At 50.5% G+C, this 17,503-nt stretch overlaps 1 protein-coding gene across 4 annotated transcripts in view; it reads left to right on the top strand.

Annotated features, from left to right (window-relative positions):
* The window catches only part of LOC145339751 (uncharacterized), a 29,711-nt gene extending 15,969 nt beyond the window's left edge, over positions 1-13,742 (top strand). For all 4 annotated transcript variants that reach the window (XM_080184281.1, XM_080184279.1, XM_080184280.1 and 1 more), the window contains 6 exons: positions 1,800-2,047; positions 4,808-5,244; positions 6,781-7,740; positions 9,704-9,790; positions 9,983-10,172; positions 13,475-13,742. In XM_080184281.1, coding sequence (XP_080040407.1) covers positions 1,800-2,047; positions 4,808-5,244; positions 6,781-7,740; positions 9,704-9,790; positions 9,983-10,172; positions 13,475-13,671 — 2,119 coding nt within the window. In that variant the 3' untranslated portion in view covers positions 13,672-13,742. The remainder of the gene's footprint in view (positions 1-1,799; positions 2,048-4,807; positions 5,245-6,780; positions 7,741-9,703; positions 9,791-9,982; positions 10,173-13,474) is intronic.
* The last annotated feature ends 3,761 nt before the right edge of the window (positions 13,743-17,503 follow it).

The raw sequence follows: 17,503 nt of genomic DNA, 5'->3' as shown, positions 1-17,503 counted from the left end.
TTGGGTGTTCGGTGTGGGACAGGTTCCCCCCCGCTGGGTTTGGGTGATTGGTGTGGACAGGTTCTCCCCCTGTTGGGTTTGGGTGTTCAGTGTGGGACAGGTTCTCCCCCGCTGGGTTTGGGTGTTCAGTGTGGGGACACAGGTTCCCCCCCGCTGGGTTTGGGTGATGGTGTGGGACAGGTTCCCCCCGCTGGGTTTGGGTGTTCGGTGTGGGACAGGTTCCCCCCCGCTGGGTTTGGGTGTTCAGTGTGGGACAGACTAGGACAGGTTCCCCTTACCATGCTGGGTTTGAAGGTTACTGTATAGCGGGTAAAGCACAGTGTATCCGACTCTTCCCCCCACACTGTCCCTAGTATTGGCTGACCATAGTTCAACATGGAGGTACAAATCTCTGAGCCTGTGCAGTGGTACAGAGTTCTCCTTAGCCTCACTGGTACAGAGGGGCCTGTGTGATCGGTGTAGGACAGGTTCCCCCTCCCCACCCTCGCTAATGTCTACCGGAGGGGAGCTGTTCATAAGCCTTGTACAGAGACGCTCATCAACACATCTGTGAATGAGCAATCAGGCTGGGTTTTTATCTGGCTGTGCAGCTAAATGCCCCACTCCTCGATTCACTGAGTCAAACGGTGAGGTACAGAGGGTTAACGATTCCCGTTCCCCCAGAGAGAGAGAGAGAGAGTCAGTGTGAGGTACAGGGGACTAACGATTCCTGTTCCCCCAGAGAGAGAGAGAGAGAGAGTCAGTGTGAGGTACAGGGGACTAACGATTCCTGTTCCCCAGAGAGAGAGAGAGTCAGTGTGAGGTACAGGGGACTAACGATTCCTGTTCCCCCAGAGAGAGAGTCAGTGTGAGGTACAGAGGGTTAACGATTCCCGTTCCCCCAGAGAGAGAGTCAGTGTGAGGTACAGGGGACTAACGATTCCTGTTCCCCCAGAGAGAGAGAGAGAGTCAGTGTGAGGTACAGGGGACTAACGATTCCCGTTCCCCAGAGAGTCAGTGTGAGGTACAGGGGGTGAAGGATCCCTGCTATCCAGATTAAGTTACTGTGGATGTGGGAATCGGGGGGGGAAAAGGAAACAGAAAATGCTGAAGAACCTCAGCAGGCCTTGCAGCATCTGTGAAAAGAGAATGGTTTGCGTCTGGATGACCCTCTGAGATCCGATTAGACTGATGGTCATTGCTTCATTCCTGTTTTTGAGCCCCCCCCACCCCGATCTGTGTGGAAGTTGACTGCTGTGTTTCTTACATGACAGCAGTGTGTACTGGTCACCAGCTGGAAGCTGCTTTGATTCAATTCCAAAAGCCCCACTCCCCTTTACACAGAGGGAATTATACTTTTTCCAACCCCTTACAGAACATAACATCGATACCACGGACATTCTGTCTCACAGCGCCAGGGACCCGGGTTCAATTCCAGCCTCGGGACACTGTCTGTGTGGAGTTCACACATTCTCCCCGTGTCTGCGTGGGTTTCCTCTGGGTGCTCCGGTTTCCTCCCACGCTCCAAACATGTGCATGTTAGGTGGATTGACCATGCTAAGTTGTCCCTTAGTGTCCAAAGAAGTGTAGGTTAGGGTGGATTAGTGGGGTTAATTTGTGGGGTTCGGTGAGGGCCCGGGTGGGCTGCTGTGTTGGAGAGTTGGTGCAGCTTCGATGGGCCGAATGTCCTCCTGTACTGGAGGGTCTCTGTGATTGCTGTATGAAAGGGCAGTTGGGTGTTCTGCTGTAGAATTCAGTGAAATTAGGATGGAGTGAAGCTTTTGATGCTCGGATATTAACTGAGGTCATTCCTTTTGCAGCATCTTCCCGTCCCCGGACCAATCCAGCAGTATCTCGCACGTTCCCAGTGCCCTGAACACGGGCGGCTCTCTCCCGGACCTCACAAACCTCCACTTCCCATCTCCACTCCCCACCCTCCTCGATCCCGAAGACTCTGTCTTCTCGAGCATCAGCGGGGGGAACAGTACGGGAAATCTCACCACCACTATGACCCACCTAGGAATCCGTGGCTCCCTGGGGATGGCGTCTGGCTATGAACCAGCTGGCGGTAAGTGGCTGTGTCTTCTCCATCTCCGTCTGTCCAGCTTCAGAATAATAAATCCTCAAAGCACAGCAGGAAGCAAAGAACAAAACTGAGTACCGCACAGGAACAGGCCTTTTGGCCCTCCGAGCCTGCCCCGATCATGCCTAAACTAAAACCGTATGCGCTTCCAGAGTCCGGATCCTTCCATCCCCATCCTATCCATGTCTAGATTCCACTATCGTACCTGCTCCCACTGCCTCCCCGGGTAACACGTTCCAGTCATTCACCGCCTGCTTTGTTTAAAAAAAAGACTTGCCTCGCTAATCCTGACTTGGAAATATATCGGCTGTTCCTTCACAGTCGCTGGGTCAAAATCCTGGAATTCCCTCCCTAACGGCATTGTGGGTCAACCCACAGCACGTGGACTGCAGCGATTCAAGAAGGCAGCTCACCCCCACCTTCTCAAGGGGCAACTAGGGATGGGTAATAAATGCTGGGCCCAGCCAGTGACGCCCATGTCCCACAAATAAATAAATCTCCTCTAAACTTTTCCCCACACACCTTAAAACCATGGTCCCCCAGTACTTGATTTTTTTACCCTAGGAAAGAGCATCTGACTATCCTGAGACCCTTCAGTCCATCCTTTCTGTGCTGCTGAGCCACTCCCATTGCTCAGTCCACACCTTCTTGTGAAATATTTTGCTCTTTCTGTATTTATACAGGTCCCTTTTTAAGAGTTATTATTGGACCTGCTCCCAGTGCCCACTGTGTACCAGATCACAACTCCACACATAACTGGCAAAATAAAAGGGAAGATTTATTTATCTTCCATCTGTGCCCTTCTGATTACCGACTCTCCTGCCAATGGTGACTCTTCCTCACCAGCACGGTGACACAGTGGGTTAGCACTGCTGCCTCTCAGCGCCAGGGACCTGGGTTCGATTCCCAGCAGCACAGTGACACAGTGGGTTAGCACTGCTGTCTCACAGCGCCAGGGACCCGGGTTCGATTCCCAGCAGCACGGTGACACAGTGGGTTAGCACTGCTGTCTCACAGCGCCAGGGACCCGGGTTCGATTCCCAGTAGCACGGTGACACAGTGGGTTAGCACTGCTGTCCCACAGCGCCAGGGACCCGGGTTCGATTCCCAGCAGCACAGTGACACAGTGGGTTAGCACTGCTGTCTCACAGCGCCAGGGACCCAGGTTCGATTCCCAGCAGCACGGTGACACAGTGGGTTAGCACTGCTGTCTCACAGCGCCAGGGACCCGGGTTCGATTCCCAGCAGCACGGTGACACAGTGGGTTAGCACTGCCGCCTCACAGCGCCAGGGACCCGGGTTCGATTCCCGGCTTTGGATCACTGTCTGTGTGGAGTTTGCACCTTCTCCCCGTGTCTGCGTGGGTTTCCTCCGGGTGCTCCGGTTTCCTCCCACAGTCCAAAGACGTGCAGGTTCGGTGGATTGACCATGCTAAATTGCCCCTTAGCGTCATGGGGATCAGGAGGGTAAATACCTGGGGTTAAGGGGATAGGACCTGGGTGGGATTGTGGCCGGTGCAGGCTCCATGGGCCCAATGGCCTCCTCCTGCACTGTAGGGATTCTCGATCTGCCCAGTAGGGAGTGTTACGAAGAGAAAGATTGATTTCCTCTTTGAGAACTAATAGTCAAAGAGAAGTATCTCCCTCCATAATCTGTTAAAGTGCGTGTGCGAAGGGATAATATCTATACGTCAGCAATGTTTAGTCATCAAATCAGAATAACTAGCTCAGACTCCCTCATAGAGACATAAAGGTTTATAGCATAGAAACAGGCCCCTCGGCCCTACTTGTCCATGTTGCCCTTTTTTTTAAGCCTGCGTTTGGCCCGTATCCGTCTGTACCCTTCGTGCCCAGGTAACTGTCTAAATGCTTTTTAAAAGATAAAATTGTACCTGCCTCTCGTTCCACCTCTGGCAGCTTGTTCCAGATACCCACCATCCTCTGTGTGAAAAAATTGCCCTTCTGGATCCTTTTGTATCTCTCCCCTCTTTTCAAAACATAAACGAGGAACACTTTATTTATCTAGTTAACAGTGAGCAGAGTAACGAAACTATTAACAAGCCGAATAACACATGATTATAATGGACTGTTGTTGAGGTGAGTATAGCTCCCACTTACTAACCAAAAAAATGAATTTTTAGTCACACTCAAAGTGCAACAGGCGCTATCTTCCAGAATAGTCTTTCTTTTGTCTTTTGTTTTCTCTGTTTTCTGTTGGTACCTACACAATTGCGATGAGGCTTACTTTTAAGACATAAAAGTGGCTGTTGCACTGTTAGACGATTGCTGGCTGTGTGTGTGTGAGAAATGTGGCAGACAGTGGTAGCGGCTGTCTGGAGCTGGGAACTGTGACTTTTGTAACCTTGATGACACACCAAAATTCCTTACGTTCGGATTGATTTGCAGGTTATCAAAATTCAAATCTGATAGGCTGCTGCTATTTGAATACCTATTTCAAATTGAATGGTTAAACGTCAAAAACATGTTCTGATTCAAATGCCTGGAGTTTGTTACCAAAGCAATCCTGCTGTTTTTGCCTCTGATATAATGTTTCAGTCTGTGTACTAATGCACTTACTTCAGTACAAAAAAACAACCTTTTCTAACACAACCATGGATTTTTACAATTCTTATCATTTTATAATTTCACGACAGATGCTGCTATTAAATGGTTTTATCTAATGACCAAGGTGAAAGTGCGGAATAGACTTGATTTGCTAATATGAGCTTGTCTCTTTTCTTCCAAGGGTTGTCCTCTTCATTGCAAGGATCCCTGAGTAACATGTCCCTGCAGTCTTCACTCAGCAACCCCTCGCTGCAGTCCTCACTGAGCGCCCAGTCACTCAGCAACTCCTCGCTGCAATCCTCCCTCAGCAACCCCTCCCTCCAGTCCTCCCTCAGCAGTTCTTCCCTCCGCACGTCGCTCAGCAACCCCTCGTTACAGTCTTCGCCCAGCAACCCCTCGCTGCAGCCGGTGGTGAACACCCTCTCCAAGCAGTCTCCACTCAGTGCCTCCTCGCTGCACTCCTCTCTCAACAGCTCGCTGCCTCCCGGCTCCATCAGCACCTCCCCTCGAAGGAGGGGCCCACTCAACCCACTCACACTGAGCAGCAGTGACTCCAGGAGGCCCCACAGCAAACCGTTCTCTCCCACAATGTCTCCCACCCTCTCCTCCATCACACAGGTAAGAGACCAGGCAGGGATGTATGGGAGCACACTTTTATCTAACTACAATTGAAGCATTGGTTTAATTCGATTTGATTTATTATTGTCACAGGTACAGGGATACAGTGAAAAGTACTGTTTCTTGCGTGCTATACAGACAAATCATACCGTTCATAGAGTACTGAGGAAAGACAGGAAAGAATTTGATTTATTATTGTCACAAGTATTGGAATACAGTGAAAAGTATTGTTTCTTGTGTGCTGTACAGACAAAACATACCATTCATAGAGTACAGAGGAGAGAAGGAAAAGGATTTGATTTACTATTGTCACATATATATGGATACAATGAAAAATATTGTTTCTTGCACACGATACACACCAAACATACTGTTGGTAGAGTACAGAAAAGGATTTGATTTATTATTGTCACATGTATTGGGATACAGTGGAAAGTATTGTTTCTTGCGCGCTGTACAGACAAAGCATACCGTTCATAGAGTACAGAGGGAAGAAGGAAAAGGGTTTGATTTATTATTGTCATATGTATTGGGATACAGTGAAAAGTATTGTTCCTTGCGTGCTATGCAGACAAAGCATACCGTTCATAGAGAATGAAAGGAGAGGGTGCAGAATGTAGTGTTACAGTCACAGCGAGGGTGTAGAGAAAGATCAACTTAATGCGAGGTAGGTCCATTCAAAAGTCTGACAGCAGCAGGGAAGAAGCTGTTCTTGGTTTTCGTGATCTCAGACTTTTGTATCTTTTTCCCGACGGAAGAAGGTGGAAGAGAGAATGTCCGGGGTGGGTGGGGGGTCCTTAATTATACTGGCTGCTTTTCCCCGAGGCAGTGGGAAGTGTAGACAGAGTCAGTGGATGGGAGGCCGGTTTGTGTGATGGATTGGGCTACATTCAGAACCTTTTATAGTTCCTTGCGGTCTTGGACAGAGTAGGAGCCCAGACCAAGCTGTGATACAACCAGAAAGCATTCTTTCTGGTTTTGGCATCTGGAAAAGTTGGTGAGAGTCGTAGCTGACATGCCAAATTTCCTTGGTCCTCTGAGAAAGTAGAGGCGTTGGTGGGGCTTTCTTAACTATAGTGTTGGCGTGGGGGGGTGGGGAACAGAACAGGTGGTTGGTGATCTGGACACCTAAAAACTTGAATCTGTTGACCCTTTCTACTTTGTCCCCGTTGATGTAGACAGGGGCATGTTCTTGTTTACACTTCCTGCAGTCGATGACAATCTCCTTCGTTGGGCTGTTATTCGTAGCTGCTGTGAAATATGTGGCAGACATCAAACATTCAGGCAAAATGAGACCTTGTCAAAGCTTTGGGACTTCAGTGCAGAGAGAGATTGTGGTGAGGGATCCCGAATATAGGGGGACAGGGTTGTAACTGGTAAGTGATGGAGCAGGTTAGAGGAGGATCAGAGGGCTGGAGGCATTGTTAAATGAAATGTGAACCCTGAGACAGTGTTGGTGTGGCCTGCCTGACCTACTGCACTGGAATGAAACAAAACACTGCTCGAGGAATCTAACTGCCCCGTCTATATCTGCAGGGGATTCCACTGGATACCAGCAATCTCTCAATGGACCAGCGATTGCCCCCATACCCCTTCTGTCAACAGAAATCCCAGCAACAGCAATCTTACCCCCAGTCCCAGCAACAAGGCTACCAGGCGTCCCAGCAACAAGCTTACCCGCACACCCAGCAGCAAGGCTATCAACAGTCCCAACAACAAGGTTACCAACCGTCCCAACAGACCCAGCCATCGCAGCAGCAAGACTACCAGCCGTCCCAACAGCAAAGCTACCAACAGTCCCAGCAACAAGGTTACCAGGCGTCCCAACAAGCCCAGCAACAAGGTTACCAGGCGTCCCAACAAGCCCAGCAACAAGGTTACCAGGCGTCCCAACAAGCCCAGCAACCAGGTTACCAGGCGTCCCAACAAGCCCAGCAACAAGGTTACCCGGTGTCCCAACAAACCCAGCAACAAGGTTACCCGGCGTCCCAACAAACCCAGCAACAAGGTTACCCGGCGTCCCAACAAACCCAGCAACAAGGTTACCCGGCATCCCAACAAACCCAGCAACAAGGTTACCCGGTGTCCCAACAATCCCAACAGCAACAAGGTTACCCAGCGTCCCAACAACCCCAACAGCAAGGTTACCAAGCATCCCAGCAAGCCCCACAGCAAGGCTACCAACAGTCCCAGCAACAAGGTTACCAGGCGTCCCAGCCGACCCAGCAGCAAGGTTTCCAGGCATCCCAACAATCCCAGCAACAAGGTTACCAGGCGTCCCAACAATCCCAGCAACAGGGCTACCAGGCGTCACAGCCAGCCCAGCAACAGGGCTACCAGGCGTCACAGCCAGCCCAGCAACAGGGCTACCAGGTGTCACAGCCAGCCCAGCAACAGGGCTACCAACACCAGCAGTCTCAGAAGAACACTCTCCCGCAGCAACAGCAACCAGAGCCATCATCGCCCTGCGTGCAGCCGGGTGCCTGCCCCCTCAGCGTGAGTCGTACTGTTACTACATTGATGATGTGTTGTTGGGGGGGGAATGTAGGACTCGAGGGTGATGGATTTGGGGCGGGCAGTGTGAGGAAGGGACTCCAGCTGCGTGATTACTTTGCTATTTTCAGTCACCCCCCCCCCTCCTTGCCAAAGGTGCCGACTAGTTTCTGACTGTCTCCTGTGACTGGGATATCATTATGGGTAACTGAGAAAAGTTGGACTGAAGGATGGATGATGCTGGAAGGTCAGCCTGTTTCCTGAGAGACTGGGAACGACACAGAGACCAAGCTGAGGGTTAAGCCATCCCAACCAGACAGTCCATGTCTGATGTCCGAATACTGATGGATGGGAAATGTCATAGGTGTTACAAAATCACATTTATTTGTATTTTTCTTGGGTGATGAGGAGGAGCGAGTAGATGTAGTATATCTAGATTTCCGAAGATGATTCGATAGAGTACCAGGTTAATATGGCTGATGGGACTGGGGCTGATACATTAACATTCTGATAAAGAATTGGTTAGCAGATAGAAACGAGGACATTTATTTGTTAGTGTCACAAGTAGGCTTACATTAACACTGCAATGAAGTTACTGTGAAATTCCCTTAGTCGCCACACTCCATCACCTGTTTGGATACACTGAGGGAGAATTTAGCACGGCCAATGCACCCTAACCCGCACGTCTTTCAGACTGTGGGAGGAAACTCACACAGAAACTGGGAGAGCGTGCAGACTCCGCACAGACAGGGACCCGAGCCGGGAATGGAACCTGGGTCCCTGGCACTGTGAGGCAGCAGCACTAACCCACTGTGTCACCGTGCCTGTCCCTTGTGGAAGAGACTCGAATGAGGGGACACAGTTTAAAAATGTAGGGGGGGTCTCATTTAAGAATTGAGATGAGAAGGAATGTTTTCTCAGAGCGCTGAGAGTTTTTGGAGCTGTTGTCCAGAGGCTGAGTCAATCAGTGTAGGCAGAAGGGAATGGATTCCTGACTGACAAAGGAGTTAAAGGATAGCAGTGTCCCCTCTTAATTCAGGAAAATTCTGGAAATGGCAAGGGGTCTGTGCAGGATAAGGGGTGCACTTGTCTCGCAGCATGGAAACAGGCCCTTCGGCCCAGCTTGTCCATGTGGCCCAGTTTTTAACCTCTAAGCTAGTCCAAATTGCCCACATTTGGCCCATATCTCTATACCCATCTTACCCATGTAACTGTCTAAACGCTTTTTAAAAGACAAAATTGTACCCGCCTCTACTACTACCTCTGGCAGCTCATTCCAGACACTCACCACCCTCTGTGTGAAAAAATTGCCCCTCTGGACCCTTTTGTATCTCTCCCCTCTCAGCTTGCCCTCTAGTTTAGACTCCCCTATCTTTGGGAAAAGATATTGACTATCTGGCTGATCTATGCCCCTCATTATTTTATAGACCGCTATGAGAGTGGTTGGGGTGTGGAATGGACTGCCTGCTGTGATAGTGGAGTCAGACACTTTAGGAACTTTCGAGCGGTCATTGGATAGGCACATGGAGCACACCAGAATGATAGGGAGGAGGATAGCTTGATCTTGGTTTCAGACAAAGCTCGGCACAACATTGAGGGCTGAAAGGCCTGTACTGTACTGTTCTATGTTCTAAAATCACCCCTCAGCCTCCTATACTCCAGAGAAAAGTCCCAGTCTATCCAGCCTCTCCTTATAACTCAAACCATCAAGTCCCAGTAGCATCCTAGTAAATCTTTTCTGCACTCTTTCTAGTTTAATAATATCCTTTCTATAATAGGGTGACCAGAACTGTACACAGTATTCCAAGTGTGGCCTTATCAATGTCTTGTACAACTTCAACAAGACGTCCCAACTCCTGTATTCAATGAGTGCAGAGTGTGTTCTGGCAGAAGGGTTGGATTAGGTTTGAAGATTGAGTTGCCTTGGGCTCTGTTATTGATGCTCGGCCGTTTTATCTCTCTACAGCAAGCCTCCATTCTCAAGAATCTCTTTGCAGATCCCTATTTTGAGCAGCACTTATCGAGTCAGCAGACAAGTGACCTGTCCCAACAGGTGAGTCACAACCTGCTTTCCCTCCCTCTGTCCCAGCAGGGCCTGGATCAGGGTCAGCGATCCATCTCCCTCCTGCATGTGTTGGTCTCGAGTGTCCTCGTACCCGGGTGTGTGTCTGCTGTCTGAAATTCAGACTGTTCATTGATTGGACTCTTTCTCTCCCCCCTTCCCCCTGCTCATTGCACCATGGAGGCCCTGGTCGGTGATCTGACTTTGAACAGTAATGTATTCAGCGGTAACACGGAGAACAGCAGCTTCACCCAGGCTGGGGTGATGGGCCCAATGGACAGCAGCGAGACTTTACAGGACCCTCAGCTCCTCAACAAGCAGAACATGTTCTATTCCAGTCGAATGGGAGCCATCCCCAACATCATCCTCACAGGTATGTGCTCCCTACACAGCCAGGGCAGAGACCCCAACTCCAATACACTGTGCAGATCTACTCTCCTTATTTGTGGAAAGTGTAAATGTATTTGATTTGATTTATTATTGTCACATGTATTGGAATAGAGTTAAAATCATAGAATTCTACAGTGCAGAAGGAGGCCATTCAGCCCATCGAGTCTGCAATCCCACCCAGACCCTTTTCCCATAATCCCTCATATTTACCCTGCTAATCTCCCTGACCGTAAGGGTCAATTTAGCCTGGCCAATCCACCTACCCTGCACGTCTTTGGAGTGTGGGAGGAAACTGGAGCACGTGCCAGAAACCCACGCAGACATGGGGAGAATGTGCACTCTCCACACAGACAGTGACTCAAGCTGGGAATCGAGCCTGGGTCCCTGGCGCTGTGAAGCAGCAGTGCTAACCATCCTGCCATGCCTGTAGTGTTACAGTCACAGCCAGGGTGTAGAGAAAGATCAACTTAATGTGAGGTAGGTCCAGTCAAAAATCTGACAGCAGCAGGGAAGAAGCTGTTCTTGAGTTGGTTAGTGCGTGTCGTCAGACTTGTGTATCTTTTTCCCGACAGAAGAAGGTGGAAGAGAGAATGTCCGGAATGCGTGGGGTCCTTAATTATACTGGCCGCTTTTCCCGAGACAGCGGGAAGTGTAGATGGAGTCAGCGGACAGAAGGCTGGTTTGCGTGATGGATTGGGTGACATTCATGACCTTTTGTAGTTTCTTGCGGTCTTGGGCAGAGCAGGAGCCCAGACCAAGCTGTGATACAACCAGATAGAATGCTTTCTATAGGGCATCTGTAAAAGTTGGTGAGAGTCGTAGCTGACATGTCAAATTTCCTTAGTCTTCTGAGAAAGTAGAGGCATTGGTGGGGCTTTCTTAACTATAGTGTCGGCATGGTGGGGGGGGTTCTCTGGACACCTAAAAACTTGAAGCTCTCAACCCTTTCTACTTCATTGATGTAGACAGGGAATCCATTGGAGATGGTTTAATAGATTAGTACCTGGAATGGGCTGGTTATCTTATGAGGAGAGGTTGGACAGACTGGGGGCTTGTCACCACTGGAGTTGAAGAAGAGTGAGTGGTGGGGAGGATGGGGGTGACCTGGTTGACGTTTAGAAGATCCGGAATGATCTCAACAAGGTGGACGTGGAAAGGGTGATTCCTCTTGTCCAGAACATGGGTACTTTTTTACAGTTAGGATCATCCTTTTAGGACAGAGAGGAGAATTCGTTGTCTGGGGATGTGTGACTTTATATAGGGTGTTGGTGAGAGCACGTCTGGAATAGTGTGCCCGGTTCTGGTCTCTCTATCTGAGGAAGGATGTGCCGGTATTGGAGGCAGTTCAGAGGGGATTCACCAGATTGATTCTGGGGATGAAAGGGTTGATGTATGAGGAGAAATTAAACAGTTTGTGCTTGTACTCACTGGAGTTTAAAAGGTTGAAAGGGATCTGATCGAGGGATATAAAATACTAAAAGTGATTCATAAAGTAAACATCGACCAAATGTCGACAGGAATGAGATAGAGAATCTGGTGAGCTGGTGCGGCAACAATAATCTCTCCCTCAATGTTAACAAAACAAAGAGATTGTCATTGACTTCAGGAAGCGTAAAGGAGAACGTGCCCCTGTCTACATCAACGTGGACAAAGTGGAAAGGATTGAGAGCTTCAAGTTTTTAGGTGTCCAGATCACCAACAACTTGTCCTGGTCCCCCCCATGCTGACGCTATAGTTCAGAAAGCCCCACCAACGCCTCTACTTTCTCAGAAGTCGAAGGAAATTTGGCATGTCAGCTTCGACTCTCACCAACTTTTATAGATGCCCCATAGAAAGCATTCTTTCTGGTTGTATCACAGCTTGGTATGGGCTCCTGCTCTGCCCAAGACCACAAGGAACTACAAAGCGTTGTTTGTGAATGTAGCCCAATCCATCACGCAAACCAGCCTCCCATCCATTGACTCCGTCTACACTTCCTGCTGCCTCGGGAAAAGCAGCCAGTATAATTAAGGACCCCCACACACCCCGGACATTCTCTCTTCCACCTTCTTCCATCGGGAAAAAGATACAAAAGTCTGAGGTCCCGTACCGACCGACTCAAGAACAGCTTCTTCCCTGCTGCTGTCAGACTTTTGAATGGACCTACCTCGCATTAAGTTGATCTTTCTCTACACCCTCGCTGTGACTGTAACACTACATTCTGCACTCTCTTCTTTCCTTCTCTATGAACAGTATGCTTTGTCTATATAGCGCGCAAGAAACAATATTTTTCACTGTATCCCAATACATGTGACAATAATAAATCAAATTAAATGTTTCCTCTTATGGGGCAATCTCGAACAAGAGTGGGCAGGTATAGGCTGAGAGGCGGTAGATTTAAAACTGAGATGTGGACAAAGTACTTCTGGCAGAGGGTGGGTGAATTTGTAGAAGCTGCTGCCCCAGAGTGGGGTGGAGTCTGAATCATTGAATAGTTTTAAGAAGAACATAAGAACCAGGAGCAGGAGTGGGCCAGCTGGCCCCTCGAGCCTGCTCCCCCATTCAATAAGATCATGGCTGATCTTTTCATGGACTCAGTTCCACTTACCCGCCCACTCCCCTTAATTCCTTTACTGTTCAAAAATCTATCTATCCCTGCCTTAAAAACATTCAATGAGGGAGCCTCAACTGGGCAGGGAATTCCACAGATTCACAACCCACTGTGTGAAGAAGTTCCTCCTCAACTCAGTCCGAAATCTGCTTCCCCCTTATTTTGAGGCCATGCCCCAAGTTCTAGTTTCACCCACCAGTGAAAACAGCTCCCCTGAAGGAGGTAGAGGCATTTCTCATTAAAAGCAGGTTAAAGGGATATGGGGAACAGGGTAGGGAGGTGGATTTGAGAGCAGCCATGACCTGATTAAGTGGTGGGGCAGGCTCGAAGGGCTGAACTTGCCCACTTCTACCCCTAATTCCGGTGTTCCTATGTTTCTGCTTCAGAAGGGGGTGGAGATGTGGAGGGGGGGGACGGTCACTGAATAATTTTAAATCGGGGGAGGGGGTGGTGTTCGTGGATAGATTCTCATTGGGAGTCGCAGGCCTGAACCCTTACTCTCTGCCGTTGTCCTTTTGGGTTGACGCTCAGGTGTTGAGAGCTTGTCCGCAGATCCAAACTCCAGGACAGCGGCAGAGAGGTCCGTCTGGATATGAATCCCCTCCCTCCGGCTTCCTGCTGTGTGAGCTGTCAACTCCGTCCCCGCGCCATGCAGTCACTCACCTGTCTTTCTGTTCCTTCCCCCCACCCTGCAGGCGACTCCCCTCCCGGCTTCTCCAAGGAGATTACCAGCGCCCTGGCCAGCGTGCCAGGCTTCGAGATGGACTCCCAGTACCCACTGGACGATGAGCTCAAGATCGAGCCCCTGACTCTGGATGGACTGAGCATGCTCAGCGACCCCAACCTGACCCTCTTACCTGACCCCGCGGTGGAGGACTCATTCCGTCTCTAATGGCTGGCGTCGGGAGCAAGCGAGAGAGAGGGGTGGGGAAAGAGGGGAGGAAGCACAACCCCCTGCCCCCCCCCCCCCCACCTTCCTCACCCACCAACCACCCTCCCCCTCAGTACCCACAGGTAGCAAAGCAGCGACTACACGGACTGGCTGTGGACAAGATGACGGTGGGCTGAACTAACAGGGCTGCTGAGAGCGAGAGGGTGTGGTGAATGAAGGTTATTTCGTCACTGGGGGGGGATGCAGATTATCTCCAGTCTCTCGCTCCCACCCCCAGGGTGCCTTTCGCCGATCTCTGCTACCGATGAGGAGGGGAGGAAGAGGGACGGGGGGAGGGGAGGGGTACGGGGGAGCAGAGAGCGGCACACAAGAAGTGTAAATACTGTGTATTATTGAACTTCTGGTCTGTAGATTTAAATTGACCACCTAACGTTAGTGAGACAGAGAGAGGGAGAGAGTTCCTAGGACCATTTAGTTCCTTTTTAAACAAGAAAAAAAAGATATTTGTGAATATTTACCTATTTTACGAAAAGAAGAAATATATTGAATGTTTTAAACAAAATCAAGCTGGTGTAGGGTTGGTTTTGTCGGGGTGTGAGAGGGGGTGCAGTCACTGCGAGAGGCAGATTCTGGGGTGATCCATGATGTACAGTGTTTGTGGGGGTGGGGCTGGCGGTCAGAGGGAAGTTGAGGAATGAGTGAGTGGGGCGCGGGGAACGAGGGAGGGGCAGCACAATAAGCAACGCTCTCTGATGTAACTTGGTCTCTGGATCCTCCTCGGCGAAGCACTGACTCTTTGATCTGATCTCCATTGCAAGAGGGGTACAGTACTGGTGGGGACGGGTCTGTCGCTGTATAACACTGGGGTACAGTACTGGTGGGGACGGGTCTGTCACTGTATAACACTGGGGTACAGTACTGGCAGGGACGGGTCTGTCACTGTGTAACACTGGGGTACAGTACTGGTGGGGACGGGTCTGTCGCTGTATAACACTGGGGTACAGTACTGGTGGGGACGGGTCTGTCGCTGTATAACACTGGGGTACAGTACTGGTGGGGACGGGTCTGTCACTGTGTAACACTGGGGTACAGTACTGGTGGGGACGGGTCTGTCGCTGTATAACACTGGGGTACAGTACTGGTGGGGACGGGTCTGTCTCTGTATAACACTGGGGTACAGTACTGGTGGGGACGGGTCTGTCCCTGTATAACACTGGGGTACAGTACTGGTGGGGAGGGGTCTGTCACTGTATAACACTGGGGTACAGTACTGGTGGGGATGGGTCTGTCCCTGTATAACACTGGGGTACAGTACTGGTGGGGACGGGTCTGTCGCTGTATAACACTGGGTTACAGTACTGGTGGGGACGGATCTGTTGCTGTAAAACACTGGGGTACAGTACTGGTGGGGATGGGTCTGTCCCTGTATAACACTGGGGTACAGTACTGGTGGGGACGGGTTTGTCGCCGTATAACACTGGGGTACAGTACTGGTGGGGACGGGTCTGTCGCTGTATAACACTGGGGTACAGTACTGGTGGGGACGGGTCTGTCCCTGTATAACACTGGGGTACAGTACTGGTGGGGACGGGTATGTCCCTGTATAACACTGGGGTACAGTACTGGTGGGGACGGGTCTGTCGCTGTATAACACTGGGGTACAGTACTGGTGGGGACGGGTGTGTCGCTGTATAACACTGGGGTACAGTACTGGTGGGGATGGGTCTGTCCCTGTATAACACTGGGGTACAGTACTGGTGGGGACGGGTATGTCCCTGTATAACACTGGGGTACAGTACTGGTGGGGACGGGTCTGTCGCTGTATAACACTGGGGTACAGTACTGGTGGGGATGGGTCTGTCGCTGTATAACACTGGGGTACAGTACTGGTGGGGACGGGTCTGTCGCTGTATGACTCTGGGGTACAGTACTGGTGGGGACGGGTCTGTCACTGTATAACACTGGGGTACAGTATTGGTGGGGACGGGTCTGTCACTGTATAACACTGGGGTACAGTACTGGTGGGGACGGGTCTGTCCCTGTATAACACTGGGGTACAGTACTGGTGGGGACGGGTCTGTCCCTGTATAACACTGGGGTACAGTACTGGTGGGGACGGGTCTGTCGCTGTAAAACACTGGGGTACTGTGCTGGTGAGGACGGGTCTGTCTCGATGTCTCTTCCCACTGTCCTCTCTCTCTGTCTGCCCCTTTCTTTCTCACTCCCTGACTCGTTCTCTGTTTGTCTCCTTCTCTCGTGCAGTGAGCACTGTTGTAGAGTGTGGCCCATTGTAGTTGTGACAGGACAGTGTCCCAGAAGCTGCAGTTGGCGCTGTGATTGGAATGGGCCAGCTATGAGTGTGTACGTACTGTAGATAGTGTAATATAGGAAAGAAATCACATCAACATACTCTATTAGCTATGCAATGTGTCTTTACTCAGTGTCTGATGGCAGGGGAATGAGGGAGCTGGTTATCTGTCTCACACTCACAGACACTCTGTTTCTGTCTCTGTCTCTTGCTCTTTCGTGTCCCTTTTTCTCTCTCCTCCCTCCCTCCCTGACACTTGCCTCCGTGTCTGTGTGTCTGTCCTTCTCCACCTGCAGGAACCGCCCCTGTTTAGAATTTACAGAAGTCCCCAGTAAATAGCCATATGGATTTGAAAGGTGGAGGTGAAATGGAGACTGGAGGTTATTGAAAGGGCACAAAGTCTTAACTCAGTGTCTGTCAGCTGTCTGTGTGAAATCTCTAACCATTAGGTATGGTGTGCAGTATCTTGGTGCCATGAGGTCTGTGTTCCTGACCTTGTGTCTGAGTGTGTGAGAGAGACTGTGGGGTTGGGCTTTGACACAACCTGTCCTGCCTCAGCCTGAGGTGGCTGGAGGATTCCTGCAAAGACCAGGGGAACACAGGACCCTGTGCCTGTGAACCCTGCCCCAGCTCAGAGGGGCAGAGAAAGAGTTTATTTTCTAAAACAAGTAGAGAACAGACTAAACAAACTTTTCCTAATGCAGTCAGCTGTCCTCAGACTCCTGTTAGTCTGCACCACCACCACCACCCCCCCCCCCCCAAATTGATGGATAGATTCGCCGAATCCATTATTGTGTCTTGACCGATGTTCCAGTGAGTGGGTAACACGGGCAGTTTCACAGTCCACCTACTGACACCTTATCCCATCCAGGCCCTATTCCTGCAACCCCACATAGTTACCCTGCTAATCTCCCTAACACTAAGGGGCAATAGGGTGGCACAGTGGGTTAGCACTGCTGCCTCACAGTGCCAACGACCTGGATTTGATTCCTGCTTTCTGTCTGGGTGGAGTCTGCACGTTCTCCCCGTGTCTGTGTGGGTTTCCTCCGGGTGCTTCAGTTTCTTCCCACTGTCCAAAGGTGTGCGGGTGAGGTGGATTGGTCATGCTAAATTGCCACTTAGTGTTACGGGGACGAGCTCATATAAATGCATGGGGTTATGGGGATAAGACCTGAATGGGATTGTGGTCAGTGCAGACTTGATGGGCCAAATGATCTCTTTCTGCACTATAGGGATTCTATGAATTTACCCCGACCAATCTATCTAACCAGCACATCATCCAGACTGTGGGGGGAAACCAGAGCACCCGGAGGAAACCCATGCAGACACAGGGAGAACGTGCAGACTCCACACAGACAATGACCCAAGCCAGGAATCAAACCCGGGTCCCTGGCGCTGTGAGGCAGCAGTGCTAACCCACTGTGTCACCGTGCTGCTGGGAATCGAACCCGGGTCCCTGGCGCTGTGAGGCAGCAGTGCTAACCCACTGTGTCACCGTGCTGCTGGGAATCGAACCCGGGTCCC

Source organism: Carcharhinus amblyrhynchos, unplaced genomic scaffold (assembly GCF_965287045.1).
Source record: "Carcharhinus amblyrhynchos unplaced genomic scaffold, sCarAmb.v2.hapA scaffold_653, whole genome shotgun sequence".
NCBI classification, from domain to species: domain Eukaryota; kingdom Metazoa; phylum Chordata; class Chondrichthyes; order Carcharhiniformes; family Carcharhinidae; genus Carcharhinus; species Carcharhinus amblyrhynchos.
This window is presented reverse-complemented; position numbering and strand designations above follow the sequence as displayed.